The sequence below is a fragment of the Oryzias latipes genome, chromosome 2 (genome assembly GCF_002234675.1).
Source record: "Oryzias latipes chromosome 2, ASM223467v1".
NCBI lineage: Eukaryota > Metazoa > Chordata > Actinopteri > Beloniformes > Adrianichthyidae > Oryzias > Oryzias latipes.
This window is the reverse complement of record NC_019860.2, coordinates 13,994,231-14,018,175: the sequence shown is the minus strand read 5'-3', so window position 1 is coordinate 14,018,175 and position 23,945 is coordinate 13,994,231. Positions and strand designations below refer to the sequence as shown.

Here is a 23,945-nt window from a genome sequence, read left to right as displayed (position 1 = left end):
TCGAGGTTGCGGTACCTCCCATAGGGGGCAGTGCTGTGTTAGAATTATACATTTTTTTCATCAAATAAAAACACATGCAAAAGCTGAACATATTTTGGTTTTATTTGTAATATCTCTTTATGATGTCCCATGTTCCCACAGAACATGTCCCACTTCCAACATGAACTATCTTCGGCTCTGTGTATTACGGTCAGATGTACTCAAAGCCTGGTACAATCTAAAGCATGGAGAAAACACCTAAAAATATCCAGTACACTAAAGGCTTTTTCACATAAAACAAGTCACAATTAGTAAGGCTGTGCTACTGACACTCCACTTTTCTATCTAAGCAGAAAATAAGGACTCTAATCTTTCCTGTAATCTGCAGTTGCATCTTATGCAACATGCCGGGTTATAATCCTTTCCACTTGTTAAGATTTTAAAAGTTAGGAACAGACACAGAAAGATATAGCTTATAGCTTTACTCAGATGGTCTTTGTTTGCAAAAACGCTTTTTAAAAAAAAAAAAAACATGATATCATGCTAGATCTGGGCAGTGTCCAGTAGCTCCAGCTCTGTGAGGTACTGGCTGCAGTTGGGGTCCCCCCTCACGGTTGGGGCTGATGGAATGGGTCTGCCAGTGTGAGGGTGGACGCACCAGCACTCACCGCGCTGACCGTGCAGAGACATCTTACACTGAAACAGAATAGATCGTAATTTTGCAGTAAAGCACTATCAAAAGGCACCTTTAGCCTGGACTTTGACACACATCTAAGCTCATAGTTGGACATTCGAGTGCTTGGGATCACCTGTTTGAGGTTATACTGCCCCCTCTTGTCGCAGTTGGGGATGTGCAGGGCATACAGGTCTTCCAGGGGACCTCTGTTATCTCTGAAGGGCATCTTGGATATCCGCTCCAGGACCTGGTCGAGCTCCTGCTGACACTGAGTCTTAAAAGGAGCAAAAACAACAAAAATATTACACATTTTCTCATCTCATGTAGTAACCATATGTGCCGGAGCCACAACGCCCCCATTCTAGACCACGGAATCGACTGTTCTGTATTCTTTGACGTCTCGAATTATACTGCAAAGTTTCGACCTTGAAGTCTCATTACCGACATCCTCGAATGCTTGTCCATATAAAAAGAAAAATATTCCCTGAAACATCAGCTCCATGCTGCGTTTGTAAAGCCATCAGCACACTTTCTTGCTCTCCATAAAATCTCAAACGCACACGGACACAAATTCGTATAAACACGAGTTCACAAAACTACAGTTTTGCCAGCAATGACTAAAATCTTGCCAGTGACCTCAGGTTAACCTCATATTGCAACCAAGCCAACCATCTTGTTCAAACAGATCCAGTTTCTGGTAAAGCAATAATTTTTAAATGGCTTTTATGGAGGTTGGAAAATAGTTCGCTCTGTGCCGGGCTACAGAGCAGGTCAGGTGGATTTTAGGTCGAAGCTGCTCATTCTTTGCTCATTTAAACACATCATATATTTTGATTAGACTGCCATTGCTTGTAATAACATTGGAAGCTCAGACAATCTTGTACATTTACCATTTAAGGGACAAAGACTGCAGAGTTCTATACTATCTTAGGCAATAAGGATTATAAAAGCTTCTTGCAGTTGTGCCACTGGGCAGTGATAGCTTGTAAATAGTTGTCAAAAAAAAGCTTCAAATGTCATTTGGAATGATGGTAAATTTATGTCACACGAAATTCCCAAACCTGGAGAAAACCTTACCAAAATTAAGTTTGGGTTTTAGTAAATTATGTGACTGGTACATAAACAGTTTTATCACGTTTTTTTTTTATTACAAATACTTAAGTTTGTGCCTTGTATATACTTAGAAAGGTAGATAGACAGACAGACTATCTATCTACACATATATATAAACACACACACATACATATATACATACACACATACACACATACATATATATATATATATATATATATATATATATATACACACATATACATATATATATACACACACACAAAGGAATGTATTTACACACATGCATTTATATATTTATACACATACATATATATATATACATATGCAGTACAGACCAATGACCATGACTATGAAAATGGTACAGTCACACTGAATGCATCAAAACTATGAATTAACACATATGTAATTACATACATAACAAAAAAAGTGTGAAACAACTGAAAATGTGTCATATTCTTCATAGTAACCACCTTTTTCTTTGATTACTGCTTTGCACACTCTTGGCATTCTCTTGATGAGCTTCAAAAGATAGTCACCTGAAACGTTTTTCACTTCACAGGTGTGCCCTGTCAGGTTTATTAAGTGTGATTTCTTGTCTTATAAATGGGGTTGGGACCATCATTTGTGTTGTGCAGAAGTCAGGTGGATACACAGCTGATAGTCCTACTGAATAGACTCTTAGAATTTCTATTATGGCAAGAAAAAAGCAGCTAAGTACAGAAAAACGTAGCCATCATTACTTTAAGAAATGAAGGTCAGTCAGTCTGAAAAATAGTGTCCCCAAGTGCAGTCACAAAAACCATCAAGCGCTACAAAGAAACTGGCTCACAGAAGAGCAAGAATCACCTCTGCTGTGGAGGATAAATTCATCTGAGTCACCGGCCTCAGAAATGGCAGGTTAACAGCAGCTCAGATTAGAGAACAGGTCAAAGGCACACAGAGTTCTAGCAGCAGACACATCTCTACAACATCTGTTAAAAGGAGAGTGTGTGAATCAGGCCTTTATGGTAGAATAGCTGCTAGGAAACCGCTGCTAAAGAAAGGCAACAAGCAGAACAGACTAGTTTGGGCTAAAGCACACAAGGAATGGACAGTAGACCAGTGGAAATCTGTGCTTTGGTCTGATGAGTCCAAATTTGACATTTTTGGTTCCAACCACCGTGTCTTTGTGCGACGCAGAAAAGGTGAATGGATGGACTCTACCTGCCTGGTTCCCACCGTGAAGCATGGAGGAGGCGGTGTGATGGTGTGGGGGTGCTTTGCTGGTGACACTGTTGGGGATTTATTCCAAATTGAAGGCATACTGAACCAGCATGGCTACAACAGCAATAGCAGCAGCGGCATGCTATTCCATCCGGTTTGCATTTAGTTGGACCATCATTTATTTTTCAACAGGACAATGAACCCAAACAGACCTCCAGGCGGTGTAAGGGCTATTTGACCAAGAAGGAGAGTGATGGGGTGCTACGCCAGATGACCTGGCCTCCACAGTGACCAGACTTGAACCCAATCGAGATAGTTTGGGGTGTGCTGGACCGCAGAGTGAAGGCAACAGTGATGCCGTCAGTGTGACTCAAAGTCTTTGAATGAGAAGGTGTGTCCAAACCATGGTCAGTACTGTGTATGTATGTATGTGTGTATGTGTGTATATGTGTATATATATATATATATATATATGTGTATATATATTTTTATATAATATTTACTTCCCCAACACTTCTCTTGTGAGATTTTGCTCTATCAAACTTTGAAACAATCATGGGCTGTGTCCAAATTCCTTGACGACTTACTACATAGTTCACCATATAGTGTTTTTGCCATTTTGTAGTGCTGTCTGAATCTACGATTCCAAAATCGAGTGCCTTAGAAAATGTCCCTAAAGTCTCTGCAAAAAACCAGTGAGCATTGATGCGGACATTGGCGGACATAGGCTACAATGCAGTGGGTCTAAACAAGTTTTGCAAGAAACAAATTTTCAATTGTATTTTTTTTAAATGAACCATTAACGTTTTCATCATATTCGCCTTTAAAAAAAAAAAAAAGCGAACATGGTGTCCGATTGGCTTGTAAAATCCAGGGCACTACATATTCCCGCACGATATCGTTTTTTAGTACTTAGGGCTTAGGGTGGGAATTTATAACCATGGTGTATGTGAGACAGTTTACAAAATTTAATCTTAAGGTTCATGGAACATTACTAATATACTCTGATACATCAACAATTCAATTTTAACAATAATAGCAGTTAAGTCAAAGTCCACTTACTTAATGCTAATATATAATAGAATTTCCAATAGGACGGCTAATGCTAACGCTCTGTCGACCTAAACATACATTGCTGACTAAATGTACAGCTTTATTTACTCACAGGCAATCATTTTTCAAACTCTTCTAGGAAAACATTGTTAAAAGAAACAATTTGTGGTGTAAAGCACCTTTTTTTGCTTAAATCTTCTGGAATAAAGTGCCACCTGGTGGCAAAACTGAAACGCCCTGCAGGAGAGACAGAACATTTATTTTTGTAATGTGAGCTAGTTTAGATGTATATGAATATAAATGTAAGTTTAAATATATGTATTTGGAATGACAATTATTTTCAAAATGTTTTTGAAAACGGGAATGGCAAAACGAAGTCCTATTAGAAGTCTAATTTTTCAATGCATTTTTGCAAATGATTTTTATAATGAGTTTTAAGCAATCACAGGTGCAATTTCTTGTAAACGTAAGTGAATTAGAAACTATTTTCATTTCCAACCAGTGCTGAATTGTTAGATATGCTCATGAATTCCAAAGAAAACTTGGATAGAAATAGATTTTCTTTGTTCTCTTCGAACAGTGAAACTATACACCATAGCCAAGAAATATGGCAATTCTTCACAGACATGTTAGAAAGTCTCTCACACATGTCATACGACGTGTGTTGAATGCTGTCTCAGCCCAAGGATATATATCCCTGGAGACTGACTGCGTTGATTATTTTATTTTAAATTTTTTAGAAGTTGGTAATGTTGAACTTTAGGTAGTCGAAAAGAGGGCGTGTGGAAAATCAAAGCTGAAGCATGGCATAAAGGAAAAAACTGTAAATCCATGACATAAAGTGCAAGCACATATACTGTAGTTTAAATAATACAGACAAAAAATGGGAGTATAGTTGTTTTTTATATACTACGAAGCCCAGGACCTGTCATGGGTAAAATAAATAAATAAAGCATTCCTGCAAAATAATATTTCGTTCCCACGGAATAATTAATGCGTGGGAACAGACTAATATTTCGATATACATTCATCCTGTTGTTTTTGAATACACCACAGTTACAGGGACACTTTGATTGGTCGAGATAGTTTATGGGATATGTGTGATGCATAATGGGATACGTGGCATGAAGCATTCGGATGTAAAGTGACTGCTAACGAGTATGTTAGCAGTCTGTCTACCGGCCAGCCAGCTGCCGGCATGACAGAGCTTATAGTGGTCAGAATCGCTGCTGTATGGGGAAGCAGCAAGCTTGGGCATCCTAAAGCTCACGATATTTTTCTTATTTTCATCGAGACAATAAAAAATAGATCATTCTTGGTTTTTTTTTCTCCTCTTGAACGAACGCAGGTCATAGAGACACGGAAGTAGCGGCGGAAAGCGGCTGTTTTTGCGGAAGGACGGAGACCGTCCCGGGATGTGAATGAACGCAGACATGGAGACATGATTACCAATGCTTTTGTAAAGCTTTTTAAAATAAATAAATAAGTCTGATCTCTAAACATCCTCCGTGTCTTCCATGCAATATAATGAAACACACACAGACAGAAATGTGAAAGTATCTGCTGCAAATCCAAGTATTGGTAACATCCGTGTGTATGAATGACTTATCAGGTCAATAATGTTTTTTTTTTTTTTTTTTTTTTTAACTTATCCTGTCCAACAGCTAGGCAAACAGATGAGAGCTGAGGGCCTCTTGTGTTGGACATATTTTATTTTAACAAGAGGGGTTATTCATCTTCAGACAAACCAAAGGTATGTCTGAATAAACCCCTTCTGTAATTGAGGCCAAACTTTATTAATTTCAATCATGTTTGAAAATCTTTGGTGTTGGACCGGACGGAAAAGGAAAGAGGGGAAGAAGAGAGAGGGACGTTAGAGAGAGGGGGGGTAGGAGGGTGATAATAGGAGGGGAAGGGGGGTAAGACCATGAAGCAGCATAGAGCAGACAGGTTTACTGGTTGTTTATCGTTACGGTACGGTTCAAATGTAGTACAGAAAGGGCGGGGCCTGTTCACACACACTCAAATATTATCAACACACCTGCTAGCCGCAAAAATGTCCACATGTCAACATGCACACAAAACAGATAGTGTTCACGAACGCATACCTATGCCTTTAAACCAACTAGTGTGAAATCTTTCATTCATTCAATCATGCAAACTATTAGTGCAAAGGTGAGCTAACACCTGTGCTCAAGTGAGTGTTTATGTTCTTCTAAAATGGATGGTGGAATGTGAAAAGAAGGAGGAGGAGCGCCTAGCCACCCCCACACCCAGACCCCCGCCGCAGCAGTAGCGGCAGCCGGAATTCCCCCAACGCCACGCGGGAACAGGCAGGGAACAACCGCCCCCCGGGCGACCAAGACCGCCACCCAGGCCAGGGCCAGCAGGACCGCCGCGAGGCCCCCAGAGCCAGAGAGCAGGGAGGCGCAGAGGGAAAGAGAGCGCCGCCCCAGCCCAGCCAGGAAAGCAGCCCCCCGCCGCGCCGGAAGAGCCCAACGCAGGGCCCCACCGGAGAGGGACGCCCACAGCCCCAGACGAGCACCCCACCACCACCCAGGAGTTCCGGGCATCCCCCCGCCCCGACCCCAGGTACGAGCCAGGACCCCCCAAGGGAGACCCGCTCCGCACTCCAGGCAGCCACCCACCCGGCCCACGGTTGGTCCAGGTAGGAAAAAAGGGGAAAAAAGGGCGGCCCACAAGGGGTGTTATAAATATGGCCCGACCAGGCTCGGCCATGTTGGAAGTTTGGCGGGGCCCAGCGCCCAGGGGCAAGGACCAGGACCCACCCCCCAGGGACACGAACACCCCCGGCTCAGGTGTAATATGAACCCCCCCACCGCGCGGAGAGAGCACCGCCGGGCCCAGGGAGCCGGCACCCAAGGGACACGGCCGCCATCGCCAAGGGGCCCGCACCCCCCACCAGGGAAGGGGTAGGGGACAGATGGACCCAGGTCCCACCTTCCTTGTAAAATGTGTGTGCGTGTATGGGTGTTTGAGAGGGTGTTTGTGTGCATGTGTGTGTGTTTATGTTTGAATGTATATATTGAAGGGGGAGGGGTGTGTGTACTAAGGGGGGTGCAGTTAAAATTGGCGAGTAGGGCACTAAGGGGACATCTCCTGATTACTCACAGTGATGTCCCCTCACCCTCCACACCAAGGGGCCCTAAATGTCTAAGGTGCGGTTAAAATTGGCGGGTAGGGTGCCAGGAGGACATCTGCTGCTTGCTTGCAGTGATGTCCAAGCACCCCCCCTACCAAGGACCCTACATGTCTAAGGTGCAAATAAAACCGAAAGAGGGGGGGCCCACTCCATACGGCAACCATAGGAGGGGGGCCACTCCCAAGTAGCCCCCCCCCAAGGCGCATCGCAGGCTAGACCCCCCTCACCCTAATATGAGGTTATATAAGGAAGGGGGTAAGTTGGGGACAGCTGGTAGACTGTCCCCCGGTGGTCAAACAGCCGTCCCCCAGCCCACCCCCAGCAAAGGGGCCAGGGCCACCCAGCCCAGGGGCCCCACCCCCGGAGGCGCCGACACCCCAGGCCCGGCACCACCCACCCCACACAGAGAGAGAGGAGCCAGAAAGCGTCGCCCCCCCCGGAGCAAGCCCAGGCCCCCACCCCCAGACGCCGGCCCTAGAAGAGCTCTGGTCAGGCCTCGACGGGACCGAGGAGGCCAACCGGCCGAGGCAACCACTGATTGCCTCAGCGGAGACCCCGACCCGTTAGCCCCCCCGACCCGTACTAATAATGGCCCCCCCCTCCCCCCCAGAACGCCCCCCCACAGGACAGGGCCGACAAGCCCCCCACCCCACCCCACCCCAGACCCCGCAGCCGAAGCGGGTGACACCCAGAGCGACCGGGGGCCCCGAGAGGGTTGTCCCGTCCCGTCCCAGAGCCAGGGAAGGGCCGATCCCAGCCCCAGGTGCAGATGGGCCGGATGGGCTGGTCAATAATTATTTAGTTCACACAAATTAATTATTTCGTGGGAACTGAATATTATTTCGTAGGAACGAAATAATTTATTATTTTACCCATGTCAGGTCCCGGGCTCCGTAATATACAAGTCTTACTGGTTCTTGATTTTTATTTTTTGCGTAAATGTTTAAAAATTACATATGGAGCTGAAATATATCATTACATTTTCTTTTTAGCATTTGCATATTGATAATAGAAACTAGTGAAATGCAAATAAATAGGTAAAATAAAACACTTTTATAGTACATTTATAAGTAAGACACAAAATTACACTTTGGGGGATTTTTTGAGTTGATTTTATTGATATTTTTCAAATATATATATTTTTTGAAAGTTTTTCCCACAGAACACACACTCACCTGTTTGGGCAGAGTAGGTCTCACCTCTTCTACCTTGTTGGTCTTCATCTTGGTCTTCATCTCCTGTCTGTGCTGGCGTACTGCACTCTCTTTGGGCCCCAGCCAGGCGCTCTCTCTGCTGGGCTTTCGAATGGTCGGCATCTCGCTGACACCCAGTTCAGGCTGCAGCTCCACGGCCTCAACTATGGAAACAGGCGAAACCGTTTTTAAAATGATGCACGCCTACTTTCTGTATGTTAACTCGGCTTCCAAAAACTTGGCCAAAAACATTGGCTACAGCCCAACTGGAGCAACAGTCAAGTTTCCATGATGACTTTTTCCATAGTGTCATTTGGCCACAAAGTATTGATAAATGAACACAAAAGCTGATAGAATCAGATATTTAAAGTTTTCCGCTAAGCCAAACTTAGAACGGAAGGGTTTAACTTTAAATAGAAGTTCTTACGGATCCATTTAGCTCACTGACCCGACTCCAGATTACAATCACTTTAAGTGGGTCCAGACAGCTTCCATTTAAAAAAACAACAACTGCCATACCTTTTAAACATGTAAACTCGCTTCTTAATGATTGGAAAACAATTTAAAAGGTAGCTAAAAATGAAACGGTGACATCATATCAACAATATTTTACTGAAAAATATAGATTAATACGGAATCTCTTTAACAGAATTACTTCATCCATTCATAACTTTTTCAGCAAAAAGAGAAAACAAACACTTCAGTTGAGCATAGTTGCAAAGGACATGTAAAAGGTCATCATTATATCCCAGCAATAGCATCCAGGAAAAAAAACAACATTTTTCCAATCTCGAAAAAAGACGAGTGTCCTCTTAAGCCATTAGCAAACAAAAAACTGTAACAAATATAACTATTATGAATAAAGTTTAGTCTAAATTACAAAAGGGGCTTATTCAAATATACATCTGCTGTGTCAGAAGATTCATAACCCCATGTTGTAAAAGTAAATGTAAAAAATGTGTGTGGCTACTTTGTGAATTGAGCCATCCCAAAAAGAAACAAATGATATCAAGCTAAAGTTTAATACTCAGATGAAAACTGTGTTTTTATTGTTTAGAACATGTTTTTTTGGTATTCCTTGATGATGGAGGACATACATTTAAAGAAAATTAGTGGGGGTGTAACAATTCATGTTAACAACGATTTACTTCAATTCAATGTGTGTCGTTGCCGATTCAATTCACTATAAAATTGTGGTTCAATTCTATTTAATCCAATTCACTGACCTAAAATTGATCCAGGACATCTATAGCCAAGAATTCAACCAGTGCGAGTCAAATTTAAATACTTTAGTACTGAACAGTGCATGCAAGGTTTTCCAGATTCTTTGCATTTCTTGCAACATTATCAAGTGTAAATTGAATATGTGTACAAACGAACAGGTAAACAAGAATTACTGGCAAATCCATTCACATTTTAGTTTTCTAAAGTTTCCTAAAAACTGTTGTTTTTCAACTTCAAAATCATACAAACGGAATATTAATAGAACATTCTACCACACTTTATCGTTACGTCTTTGCAAAAAATACCTGAAATAGAATAGCACCACTGTTAGACTTCTCACATCGCGCAGAAAATTACTTGGAGCTCTATGTTTACATGCTCTTCCACTAGCTTACAGCCCCTCACACCTCCAACCTAACATTACCAGTGCAACAATAATGGCGAGCAATATTGATTGGGGCTTTCCAGTTGTACCGTTTGAGCCAGATACCAGCTAGGAGGAGGAAAACAAAGACTTACATGGATCTAGTCGTCTACAAGCACATGTATGAGAATGGGGCGGAGCAGATTAGCTTATGGCCTGCCCAGCGTATTTACGACATCACAAACACGATGTTTTTCAAATAGCATTTTGCTCCTGATTCACAATGATTTGAATAAAATATAATTTTAAGCATTAATTGCTATGTACACTTTATGCCCTCCCATCATTTGCACTCCTTTTTTCTCTTTTTCCCATCAGGGGTTGCCACAGCGAAACAACCTCTCTTTTGAGGATGAGTGGTTAATGGTTAACTTGGCAATGTTTTACGCCGGATGCCCTTGCTGACGCAACCCTCTCAATTTATCCGGGCTTGGGACCGGCACAGAAGCAGAGAAGGGAATAGGGAACAGCCCGGATTTGAACCCTGGTTTCACGGACGGAAGGCACCACAAACCAGCACAAGCTAAACTGGCTCCCCCTCCCTCCCATCATTTGCACAATGCCATAAAAATACAATAAAAAACACCAAAAACAGAAACTTCATCCGAACAAAGTAGCCTCTTCTGGCAAAGCAGGAAGCAGTCAGCTGCAAGCTTTACTTGTTGTTTCTGACAACAGAGCATTCCTTGGCGTTCATAAAAAGGGAGTGGGAGAGGAGTGTCTATCTTGACCTCACGGTTCCTCGATGGAAAAAAAAAAAATCTTCCAAGACACAAATTCTTCACATAGCTTGCCTAAGATCAGTTGAGCTGCAGAAACTAAAACTTAAAAGTATGGGGAAAAATTGACAAACTTGTAAAAGCCCCCCGTGCGCAGTGTCCAGAGCTTCAGTGGACACACAAATGTAAGGAGCGATAAACCAAGAAGGTCATGACACAGAGAATTCAAAGTGATGTAGGCCAAGTTGCAACATGTATGCCTCAGGGAAGGCCAAAGGAAGTTTGGCATCCTCAGAGACCAACCAGCGAGTGACTTTGTCATTTGGTTGAAGGATATCGTAAAAGAAAAAGAGGGAAAGGAAAATCCAACGGAAGAAAATCCACCAGATAGATCTGTTGGACTGAAGTTTCACGGTGCACTCTACAGCAAAAAGGCAATAATCAAGTCAAAAACCCTTGCATGTGTGTGCAAGTTCCACAGATGAATACTCAGAAATACCGGCAGCTGGGGTTCCGTTTAATTTGCTTTGTTACGTAATCCCTTCTCTATCCAAGAGCAAATACATTCGCTCCCTTTGAAGCCAGAGATTTTCAGTGCACGGCCTGTAAATGCAGCACACGTTGCACGCCGCCGAACATCTATGTGCACACAAAGTCGGAGGGTGAGGACCCCACTTTTAGGGGGCACTAGGCCTCTGCCGCGGTTCCAGACCTTGCACAGCAGTGGGCTGGGGATCAACAATACCAACATAGCAGCAGGCGTCCTATCCAGTCTACTGCTTGACTTAATCCTTTAACAAAGGCCCGAGAGGCTTCTTTTCTACTTATGATCCGTGATGAATTCCCAGGTGGCACGTAGGCCAGAGGTGACATGTCTGATTGTCCTATTTCTGACCATCTAAACAAAATGAAAAAAAAAGATCACACCTATGCAAAAAATAGTTGATTCTAAAGCCAAACAAAAAAAGAAAAAACACATGACTGTGAATGCAACTTTGGATACTTATTATTGAAATATTTGGCAGCAAGTTCCATCCTAACTTTTTCTAAACTTTTATTATGTGGTGTAAAATTTGACTTTTACGACAAGAGATTTAGGGCCACCAAAAATAATAATAATAATAATAGAAATTTAAAGTCACTTGCATATCTTGTACGTTTACGACTTTAAATCTCGTAGATTTACGAAGAAAAATTCAAACATTTAAATCTCGTAAATTTACGAGATTTAAAGTGGAAGTGGGCATACAATTCAGCAAGTGAACGCCACGCAGCAGCAGAGCAGACCGACTAAATTCAATTGAACAGGTAAGCTTAATGTTTATTGATAATGTTCCAAATGTTTGGAAGCTCTTTTTTTTATTTACAGTTTTTTAAAGTTTTATTTATTGATTGATGGCTTGCAGGATCTCTGCAGCCTGTTGATGAAGCCATCGGTATCCCTGCAGCTGTCCACTTCCGATCCTGTCTTCCACCAAGACAGACAAGATCTCTAAGTCTGTTTGACGCTTCAGTCTGAAAAGACTTAGTTTTTGGTATTTTCAACGTTTTTATGCAAATATAACAGACTATTTTCCTTCCTCTTTGATGTTTTGTGTTAAAACGAGACACTTTACGTTAATGAAAATGGCTGAATAAAGTAGCTGTCCTCTACACACTATCGTGTCTTTGAGCTCTTAGTTTTACACAGGAAACTCTCCATTACTGACTCTAAACCCCGAAAAGTGGGCTGCACTTACAAGAACTTGATTTTGAGTCCCCAAAAGGTTGAAAATTTCTGTTTTTGAAACCTTTCCGGAAATAAAGCTTCACAAAATGCTCCACATCTTTCATTTTCAAGCAAGGCTCCAATAAACAGACAACTTTGGTGGTTTTTCTTGTTAATTTATATCTTTTTTCTTGTGAATTTCAGACTATAAATATGGAAAATTTTCGACTTTATTCTCGTAATTTAACATTCCCTTTTGGGAAATGCTGAAAGCGCGTTCTTGAACGTGTGTCTCATGCTCAGTGTGAACGTAGCATTCCACATATGCTACCAAATTCTTACACACATACTAGAATACTATAACACTCATACACAATTGTTATCAAACGTCTACACTAGACCTGCACAATAAATCGCGAATTTATCATTGTCAAGCTGTGCAATAAACATATCGAAAAAGACGGCAAAAAATTGGGATAAATGGTTACCTTAAATGTGCTAAAACAATCTTATGGCAGTATTTAAAGGATCAAATAAATCCATTTATGCATTTGAACAATCAGATGGAGCCCTTTTATGGTAGATTGTTTTGCTATTTGTTCATGTTATATCGTCATCATAATATTGATATCTAATATCCAAAATCTGAAGTTTTTCTCATATCGTGCTGCCCTAGTCTACAAAAACTCAAAAGGATAAACTGTTTATTTAAGAAATTCCGGATTGTTGACTTCTTTTTCCTTTTAAATATAATTAATTCAGAAATACTTACTTCACAGTAGCAATAATAATCCTTTACCGTCAGTAGGTAGGTTTCTGTTTAAAAAAAAAGTATAATAATGTTGACTGGTGATCGTCTTTTTGTAATGTGTAATGAAAATAATGACAAAATATAAATTAAATTAAGTGTATTCGTAAGTAACAGGTTGTTTCATCATGCAGAAGAGATGTGAGATTTCAAATTCAATTAAGCTCCTTTATTTAGAGCTTTGGTAGGGTGGGTCATTTTTGACCCGTAGGATAAGGAGAGTAGGGTTTTTGATATGTTCATGTGGTATTTTTCTGACGATAGATAGATAGATAGATAGATAGATAGATAGATAGATAGATAGATAGATAGATAGATAGATAGATAGATAGATAGATAGATAGATAGATAGATAGATAGATAGATAGATAGATAGATAGATAGATAGATAGATAGATAGATAGATAGATAGATAGATAGATAGATAGATAGATAGATAGATAGATAGATAGATAGATAGATTCATTTCTTGAAACCAGACTTTTTACCTTGGGAATCAATGGGGAAATTGCACCCTTTTGTAACCTGCCTCTAGTGGTCTTCTGAGGAAATGCAACATTTGGTGTTTCCCGGGTTTGCGTGAAACTCCAGAGCAGTGGGTGGGGCTTGTTTATCTCTGAACAGGTGCATCATTGTCAACATCTTGCTAAGTTCATGCAAACATGTCTATAGTGTGTAGCACACATTCTTGAGGTATTTATGAAATCAGGATACACCCAAATCTAAAAAATAATAATATAATAATCCTTGCAAATGTTAAACTGCTGAACTGGTTTGAAGGGTAAAGTAAAGCAAACAAAAGACATTTAGAGTTCCAGCAATGTATAATCCACCACAAGAACCCAAGGCAATGGTTTTCTAGAAACACAAACTCAGCAGAGTGCAGATATGTTTACCTTCCAGGCTTTCTGGCCCGCAACAGCTTTCTATAAAAGGAGGCTTGCACAGGTTCTGGCACGTATGTTCATGTGGCATTTCTTACACCGTGCAAAACCAAAGACACTGCTGAGTGAACTCTTAAGACAGGCCTAAGCTAGGTCAGGTACTTCAACAAGCTTGAACACGTTAAACCGAGAGAGCATCACACCGAACTGCCACTGACTGTCTCCTGCAGTTGCGGGATATGAGAGGACAAAGACCGCAAAATCTCTTGACGAAGGCCAAAACCTAATAACACTACAGACAAACCTTACACTTTTTAGAGAACTAATACTTACTTAAAGGTAGTAACTGTTTTTCCGACTATACATGACCTGGTTTCAAGGAAAGACTCGCATTTAAGTGGCAAATACTGAATAACTTGATTGAAAACCCGATTTTCTATCAGTGTGTCTTTAAAATCTGTTTTTTTTCTTTTGGGTGGTGTTTTTAACATGTTCTTGGAACGTTTTACTGATGATGGAGGACATAAATATAAAGGAAACTAAGCTTAAAATTGCCTTTCTGCCTATTTCTTTCTTCAAATTGTTGTGAATCAGGAGAAGATGAAAAATGTTGTCTGGTCTCCACCACAACTTATAGGCAAATTTCTAATGAACTTCTGCCGCTTTTTTTACTTTGGCTAAAAACGTCATAATTATAATTAAAAGGCCACTGGGAAAGCTTTGAAAATAGATCAAAAGATGATCAGAGAGGAGATATTAAAGTTTTGCTGATGTATTGATCCCTAGAGGACTTGGTTCTTGTCCTGTGCCTGCATGAAAAAAGACTTTGGATCCACACCTTTGTCCGTACATCATTATTGTTTGAATACAAGGCTAAATCAAATTAAACTCAATGTTTTGAAACATAAAATGTGTTGTTAAACTTTGAATACAAATTAAATGTACATGTGTAGTTCTAGTTCTTACTGTGTATTGATAAATGTTGGCGTAGCACTGAAACCCAATCCTCAAGACAACCATCAATGTGTTTGAGCCATCCCTATCCTTTTCAATGTTTACTACCTGGATCAGGTGATTCCGATGTTGGATTGATTGATTACACAAAATCCAGGTAATCAATAGTTAATAGGGCTAGAAGGTGGCTAGAAAAACAACAAGGTCGTAGATCCCAAGTCAAAGCAACAATCCAATTTCGATCGATTTGGTCCTTTTTCTGTGTTACCAGAATTTCAGATGTCGACAAATCAGACAAACTCCCACAAGAATCATCAAATATGAGGACATGCGAAACAATCTACCTAATTTACAAAACTGTGAGACTGCCCGCCACCCCCCAGTGTCAGTAGCATATCAGACGGTGTTTGGATTGTCCTAAGTCACCATTGACCAAATTGGAGTGTGGGAAGTTATTCTAGTTCACAACAGGCACGGGGAGATTCTTGGCAAGGATACGCCTGAAGTCGACGCCTCAGGGTAAAACGACCCAAACGCCCATTTTTAGCAAAGCCTTGGATGATTCGGGGATTATCTAGGAGCTATTTCAGTCCTGCAGGATTGTCTGGACACCCCCGCAGGTACACAGGAATGCCCCTTTGTTAGCTAACAATGTTATTCCAAAAACCTCGTGGCCCGGGAGGTGTTTCGCTCCCTTCTTTCCCTCCTTGTTGTTCCAAACAGTAAAACATTGGGCTCTTCTTTGTCAGAAGAACAAAATTAACCTGTCTCACCCTCTGATAGATTTGACGAACACTCAATTTTTTTTTTTGTTTTTTTACATGCAAGTAAAAAAGCAGATCTGTGTCCAACTAATTCTCCGGTGAGATCATCTATGTCTGCTCCCAGCCAAAACAACTAAACGGCCCTCCAATTTGATTAAGGGAACCTTTATTTAGATCCAAGTTTCCAGGGGAATGAAACATCAAATGATTATAGGCACAAACACACAGAGCAGTGGGAAACTGGTGAATGTTTTTAAACTGTAGGCTTTTCAGAGTTAAATGATCGTTTTATTCACATTTGCTCAGACAGCATAATCCTTTTTTTTAAATCTTCAAATCAAGGTCTCACATTGAGTTTATGCTTTGGATTACATGACATTAAGTCATGGTGATTTTGCACCAAATTGAAGACCTGACAAGGATGTGTTACATTTTTATTCTGTTGTGTTCTTTATGCTGTAGCTGTGGGCTCCTCAGGCCAAGACAAATGTCCCTCACAAAGTATTTATTGATTGATTAAACAACACGCCCACTTCGACATACTGTAACTTACATGAACCGTATAGTGTTGCACAACGGACCAAAGACACATTTCTTTGCGACAGAATCTGCTCATTTATGTCACTTACTTTTACACTGCACTACTGTAAAGTGTTACATTCTCTGCTACATTAATTGCGTAGACAGTTGAAGAGTTTTAGAAGTCAAAAGAATGTCAAGACTGGAGCAAAAGCTCTGATGTTAAAGGCTTAAAGGCCCTTCGGGGATCTGTTAAATACCGACAACTTTGTCTGTGTTTATGAAATTAAGTGGCAACTTTCTGGTTTGTTCTGTTGTTTATCACTTACTGAGCTCAGTCTTTGTCAATGTCGCCACCTCTACTTTGTTTCCAGTTGCTCGTGAATGGTAGTAACACCCGTTGCTCCTTGTTTTTGGTTTTTCCTTACCCTTCCATTGAGAACTGCTGTGTTTAACTTTAAAATATTATAAAATAATATTTGTTAACTAATTTTCAATGGAGATACGTTATTCAGTTAAAAACAAAGGAAAGGGTTGAACTCACCACTGCACTCCTGTTTACATGTGTAGGAATGCTCACATGGGAATTGGGATGATTACTGATAGAGGCCATCCTAATATAAAATACACTGAAATAAAATGAACATTTTTGGATATCTCTCTCTCTCTCTCTCTCTCTCTCTCTCTCTCTCTCTCTCTCTCTATCTATCTATCTATCTATCTATCAATTGACCGACCTACCTGCCCGCCCGCCTGCCTGCCTGCTTACCTACCTACCTACCTACCTACCGCACATTTGGTTTGTTGAAATGTGTTTTGTTTTTGTTACTTTTTTCACAAAAATAAGCATTTTCTTGAATTTTTCACTGCAGCAATGCAGTTTAGACTGAATATCTATCAGTGGCCATCTCAATATATAATAGAACTGTTTGTCAAAAAACGCCATTTAAAACACCAACATGGGATCTTCTTAGACATTTTGAAATGTCTGGAAAAAAAAGCAATTTTCACTGCAAAAGATACAGTTTAGAGAATTAATGCATCAATTTATCATTGAATCACTCATTTTTCTAATTTTGCAAAACAAGCAGAACTTTTTTTCTATGCTGGTGCGAACCTCAGAAAAAACAAATAAAAACAATAAAAACCATTAAAAATTGACTTGTTTTTGCTTTAAAAAACAACAATTATATACTATACAACTTTTCCATCTTATGGGTCCAAATGGAAGCTGATTGCTATCAGGAATTCCTCTTCTTCCTCCTGTCATTTGTCATTAATTTCCTCAGGAAATCGCATCCCCGCAGACAGAAACCAGTCCCTCAGGACTCTAGAACGGGCCATGGACCAGTACCAGTCCGTGGGCCACTTGGTACCGGACTGCAGAAGAAAAAAAAAAGCATTCGCTAACTTCAGTTATTTCTGTTTTATTTATTTTTATATTGGAAAACTACCAGATGCTGTTCACCACATCCATCTATCTTGTCACGGCTGCACGGACCGCTAAGTTAGTAGCTCAACGCTTAAAAGCAAATAAAAAACCCCAAAATGTTTGGAAAGTTGGGGTAAACCAAGCCCACCAAAGAAAAGCCTTCAACGTTAAAGAAAATCAAGTACTACACAAACTTATTGAGACAGCTTTTCCAACCTAGCAGAATCCGCTCTGCCTCAATATGTGGCAACAGACTTTTAAATGATCCAGACAAAACAATTACAGACAGGGTGGATTCATGTTTTTATTTCTTATATTTAGAAAATGCCAGCGTTACGGCAGTTGTGTTATTTTACTTTGCTTTATTTATCCATCGCACCTTAAAAGTCAGCGTCCGGTTGTTGGACGAGAATGGAGATTCAATCAAATAAAGTTGTTTCTGATTTGTGTATACTTGTAAAAAGGACTTTTATGAATTTTTCAAGAGCAAGGGGGAAATAGGCAGCCATCTGTTAAGAAACTTAAAGCACACAATGAGTCAGGATTTATGTAAAAACAAAATATGATTAAACTTTTTGCCCTGAAGGATGATCTGGTTGATATCTCAATGTTACAATTGTATTCTATATTGAATTATTGACAAATCTGCAACATTGTTTCATGAAATCTTCCTCATCTGTCTTAAAATAAATTAAAATGCTACAAATGTTTTAATATTTATTTTTTAACTTAAATTTCTTGTAGTAGCATTTTACTTAAAAAAATAGCTTTTTTCAGGAACTGGAAGCTGAAAAATATTAAATGCAAAACTTCTGCAACGTTGAGACCACTGCTCTAGAGGCCACAAATGTCAAGATTTTAAGATGAAGGTTTGAATTTTAGACTCATTTAAAAAAAAAAAAGAATTTACGTCGGGAAAATCTCTTCGTCAAACTTCTGGTTCTGCAAGAGGGAGCTGATCCGCGCCTGAGGCGAGGAGGACGCCTCCCAAAGCAGGCCTTTACATGAAGTGTCCAAGGATTCAGATCACTTATTTTCTGCTATTTTTTTTTCTCTTCTATGTGAACCTGACCCTGTTTCAGGAACAACAGTCCCACCTTCCATGCCTGCACATGCACGCTAAGAAAAAGAGAACGGAGTCGAGATCAAGTGAATAAAAATAAAAATAAATGATTCTAAATTTTAAAAATTGACGGAGTAAATCAGAAAAACATGACGGAGTTTTAGGACCACCCAAAAAAAAAAGAAGAAAAATTACGAGATTTAAAGTCGTAATTTTACGAGAAAAAAACTTTAGTCTCATAATTTAGCAGTAATGACTGTTTTCTCATAAATGTATGACTTAAAAGTTGTAATTAAATGTATTTATTTTTTTGGAAACTGGCCCTTACACTGTCGTAGAAAAAAAAGTAAAAATCTGAAAGCTATTTTGAACTTGAAGTTGTAATAATTTGAAAAAAAAGTTAATAAGAAAAATTACACTTGAAAGACATTTTGAAAAACTGAAGAAAAACTAAGCTTTAACTGTAAATTAAGTATAAACCTACAACCGTCAACAAATTAAAAAAAAATGTTTGCAAAAGCTGCTGTTTTGTTTTTTCCATTTCTGTCACACTTTACTGTTTCAATTCACACTTTTCACTTTTTCTATTGACCCTAATTTGAAGTGGGGGCGGGGCTTTGAGCCCATTGGCTACCAGGACTTGATTTCCATTGGGTGACAGAGGTTCATGTAATTTTCACTCCAAAACAAACCATTATTTAATAAATTTCATAAAGACGTCTGTTTATATTTTAAATCGCTCAAGTTTATGAAAAACAAAAATGCAAGAAAACTGTCCACTTTCACTAAAGATAACATGCTGTATGACAATCCCTATAGAATTATATTACATTATGACATTTGTACTAGGCTACAATTCTAATTTTATTTGATTTTGTTGAATTTTATTATTGTTTTTTTTCATCTTTATTTCTTTCTGTTCTATTCATGTGGATATTATTTTTTAAATTTCTAATAAAAATATTTTCGAAAAAGGTATCAACTAATGGCTCTGGCTCCTCTAATACTGCCTTGACTGCATATGATAACTAGACTGAGTGACTCCATCACTGCTTACTGATGATTTCTGGTTCCATCGTTGGTTGGAGCTGGAAGTAAGCCATTTTCTTATATACCGACGTGATAATGCTATCCAAAAGTTTGGTACGTCAGGGGAGGGACGACACAGGTAGCGCCAACAACAGACGCTGTTTTGCAGTGGAAATTAAAGTCCCCCAAATCACCCAATGTCAATCATGTCTAGGTAGCCAATGGGCTTAAAGCCCCGCCCCCGTGTAAAATTAGGCTCAATACTGAAACCGAAAATTATGATCGAAACTGTAAATCAAGAAAAGAGTGAAGAGTGGGAGAAACCAAAACATCATATTTTTGTCTGCTAACACTTTAAAGTTTATAGTTGATGTTTTTTTTTATTCAATTTTAAAGTAACATTTTTTTGGTCAAACTTTCAATGTTGCTATTAAAGTGTAAAATAAATATTTTTCATTTTTGACCAACATTTTTAATATTTCTTACATGTTTTTTTTTCAACCCCCCCCCCCCCAATTTTTTTTTTTTAAATTTCTTTCAAGTTAAAAATGTGTACTTTCAACTTAAAAACAGTTTCAGAATTTTTCTCCCTTTTTTTTAAAAAACAATTTAAAATCTGAGCTTTTATTCACTATAAATGATATAAAATAAGCAAGGCGTGTCCAAAGTCCGGTCTGTGGGCCAAATACGGCCTGCCTTCAAATTTCTTTCAGTCTGCAGGCTCCTGTCATAAAACCAATAATATGTGCCCCCCAGCACTTTCTAAGAACTACAATTTCTTGATTGTGATTGGCTGAATTTAAGTCATTAGAACTTATGGCAACAACTTGTGGCTCTTTGTCTATACAGAGCCTTGGGGGCCAAACGAGAAGAGCAAATGAATTTGTTTCCGTGATCATATCAACGGTGGTTTGTAGTTCCAAATATAATGCTACGTTCACATTGAGCATGTGACGCGCGTTCAAAACTGCGCTAATCCCGTCAAACAGCCAATGTGTATGTAGCTTAAAGCTACGTTCACACCGCCCATAGTTAAGTGACCACGTCCGATAAAAAGTCTATGCAAATGCGTGTCACCTCTCGCGTTTACACATAGTTAAGGAAGTTTTATGAACAATTTTGGACTCTACATATGTAACATGTGGCCAATGAACACGCAGTGCAAGTTAAACCAGGTCGAACTTTGACCGATCAGGGACTCAGGTTTACGTAGTGACGTATGGATAACGTCCCCTTTAATTTAAAGAAGTACCAACTATTTAAAAATTGATCGTGGAGGAGAAATGAATAATTCCTGTTTGTTTCCATTGTATGACAATATGTCTTTCAAATATTGAAATAGTGCCGTAATGCCACGTTCACACTGGTCTCGGCAACGCGTGTTCAAGCAACTAAATTTCAAACATTTCCAATCAAAAGTATTTGTAAACGCACTTAAATGCACGTATTAGGCTTGCGTGTTCAAAACGCTTCTGTTCATGTGTCGCTGTGCAAGCTTTAAGGCCGTGTTCGAGGTCTATGTATAAAACGGGCGGCCATTTGATTGCCCGTTGAAGGTTAAACCAGTTGAACTTTGACCAATCAGGGACTCGGATGCGGTAATGACCAATGGAAGACGGCCATTTTTTTAATTTACGGAACCGTTTAAAAAAATTGATCGTGCAGGAGAAATGAAATAATTGCGATTTGTGCCAGAACTACTGTATATGACGGCATGTCTTACATCGGAATATATCGGAATAGAGCTGTGAAAAAAAAGGCCTGGAGCAAGATCCACGAGATTTGCACCGCTTTGACATTTTGCACCAAACCTCTACCTTTTTTCCCATTCATTCATTTTCTAGCTGTTTTATCCCTTTCGGGGTCACGGAGCCTATCCTGGCCACTTGCGGGCGAAGGCAGGGGACACCCTGGACAGTTCGCCAGTCTGTTGCAGAGCCACAATCACACACCCATTCACTCTCACACTCACACCTAGTGGACAATTTAGAGTTGCCAATTGACCTATGAAGCATGTTTTTGGACGGTGGGAGGAAGCCGGAGTCCCCAGAGAGAAAACCCATGCATGCACGGGGAGAACATGCAAACTCCACACAGAAAGGTCCCCCATGAAGTTCTGTTTCAGGTCCCTCAGCCGGGACTTGAACCAGGGGCCTTCTTGCTGTGAAAGCCCCTCTACCAACCTCTACCTTCTGGTGGAAATGCAATAGTAAACAGTAGAAAGAAAGGAGGAGCCTCTCCGGGCTTGTCCAGTGTGAACACCATGGACCCAGTGTGTCTGTAGCTTAGGGGGTTAATAGAAGGCCCCCTTACCAAATCTGGTCCCTTGCTTGTAAAGAAAAAAAAAAGTTTGGACGCCCCTGCTTTAAGCTGATCCTGATTTACCCCCATGTTTAAGAGAGGGTGGAAAAAAGAAAGAGAATCTTTTGGTTTAAAGTTTAAAGTCCATGTTTCCTATCAATGCAGCATTCCTCCCTCTGTCTGTTCTGCAGACAATCATTTTGGTGAGTTCCCTGCTCGCTCAGCCCCAGAACTGCGCATGCATGACTCCTGATCAATCTGAAGGATGGTCGCCTGCAGAGGTGGAGGAAGCTGTGGCTTTTCAGTGGAAGTCGCAGCTCAGTGTGTTAGTTAGTCAGGCTGCAGTCTAGACAGTGCCATTAAAGATTGATAGGGAGAGGGGGAGGCGGGGGTGGGGGGGTTCTGGTGAACTGACTGACCGCTGGTCTGCTCGCGCTGCTCCTGGCTGGAGGCGCCCGGCTCCGCGTCCACTTTGCGCCGGCACTGGCCCTGGCCCTGCACCAGCTGCTCCAGCGGCAGCTCCGAGTCGGGCGTCGGGTAGCACCGCAGACCCGACGAGCACCTCGGGGTGTACACGCCGCACGCCTCGCCCTCCTGGCGGGCGCACACGGGGCAGCACCCGCAGCCCGGCTCGCGCACGATCTCCGCGCACGCCTCGGCGAGCGGCGGGCACAGCGCCTGGCGCTCCGCGCTGCAGCCCGGGCAGCGGAACACCATCTCGGCCAGGGAGGCGCCGGCCAGCGACGCGCAGAGGATGAGCAGGCTGCAGCGCAGCATGCCGGGAGGCGGGAGGCTGTTAGGCATCTTGATGGAGCGATGGAAGGCAAGTGAGAAGGGGGGAGAGGGGGGGGGGGACGATGTGTGCACGCGAACAGGTGAAGCCGAGCGCCGGGTGGGCTGCTGGGTCCTACAAAATCCCAGGTTTTTGGCTCTCTGGGGTCTCTGGGTACGACTGAGTTTTAGGGCCAGTTCACAAACAACTTTATTTTTTTAGTCACGACATGAAAGTCAAAAATTTAAGTGTTTTTAAGTTGTAAACTTACGAGATTTAAAGTCGTATATATTACAGAAAAAAAACTTTTAAATTTAAGCGTTTTTAAGTCGTTAATTTACGAACTTTTTTCTCATAAATTTACGACTTAAAATCTCATAAAGTTACATCTTTAAATCTCGTAAATTTATGACTTTAAATCTCGTAGATTCAAAGTTTTCTTTGGCGGTCCGTTGAGTTTTCTTTCTCGTAAATTTACAAGATATGAAGTTTTAACTGATTTTTGAGTCGTAAATTTACAAGATTTAAAGTCCAAAGTTTTAGGACTTTAAATTTTGTTAATTTACTATTTAAATCGGGTACATTTATTACCTAAAACCATGTAAATTTACACAATTTTAGTTCGTGAATTAACGAGATTTAAAGTCGTATATTTGCGAGAAAAAATCTTTTAAATGTACGCTTTTTTAAGTCAAGTCGTAAATTTACGAAGTTTTTTTCTAATACATTTATGACTTAAAATCGCATATAGTTACATCTTTAACTTTAGTAAATTTACGGCTTTAAACCTCGTAGATTTAAAGTATTCTTTGGCGGTCCGTTGAGTTTTCTTTCTTGTAAATTTACAAGATTTAAAGTCGTAACTTGATGAGTTTTTGAGTCGTAAATTTACGAGATTTAAAGTCCAAACTTTTATGACTTTAAATTTTGTTAATTTACTATTTAAATCGCGTAAATGTATTACCTAAAACCATGTAAATTTACACGTATTTAGTTCGTA

The 23,945-nt window shown here is 40.4% G+C and overlaps 1 protein-coding gene across 2 annotated transcripts; it reads right to left on the bottom strand.

The window, feature by feature from the left end:
- Nucleotides 1-506: 506 nt before the first annotated feature.
- igfbp2 (insulin like growth factor binding protein 2) lies at nucleotides 507-23,022 on the bottom strand. 2 transcript variants are annotated; one of them, XM_023964915.1, is made up of 4 exons: nucleotides 22,593-23,022; nucleotides 8,327-8,508; nucleotides 789-929; nucleotides 507-675 (listed from the first exon to the last, which is right to left on the bottom strand). In XM_023964915.1, the coding sequence occupies exons 1-4, from the start codon at nucleotides 22,975-22,977 to the stop codon at nucleotides 523-525; spliced, it is 861 nt and encodes a 286-aa protein (XP_023820683.1). In that variant the 5' UTR covers nucleotides 22,978-23,022; the 3' UTR covers nucleotides 507-522. The 2 variants fall into 2 exon arrangements, with proteins under 2 accessions (XP_023820683.1, XP_023820690.1); XM_023964922.1 differs by having other exon boundaries at nucleotides 8,351-8,508; nucleotides 22,593-23,013.
- Nucleotides 23,023-23,945: the final 923 nt, after the last annotated feature.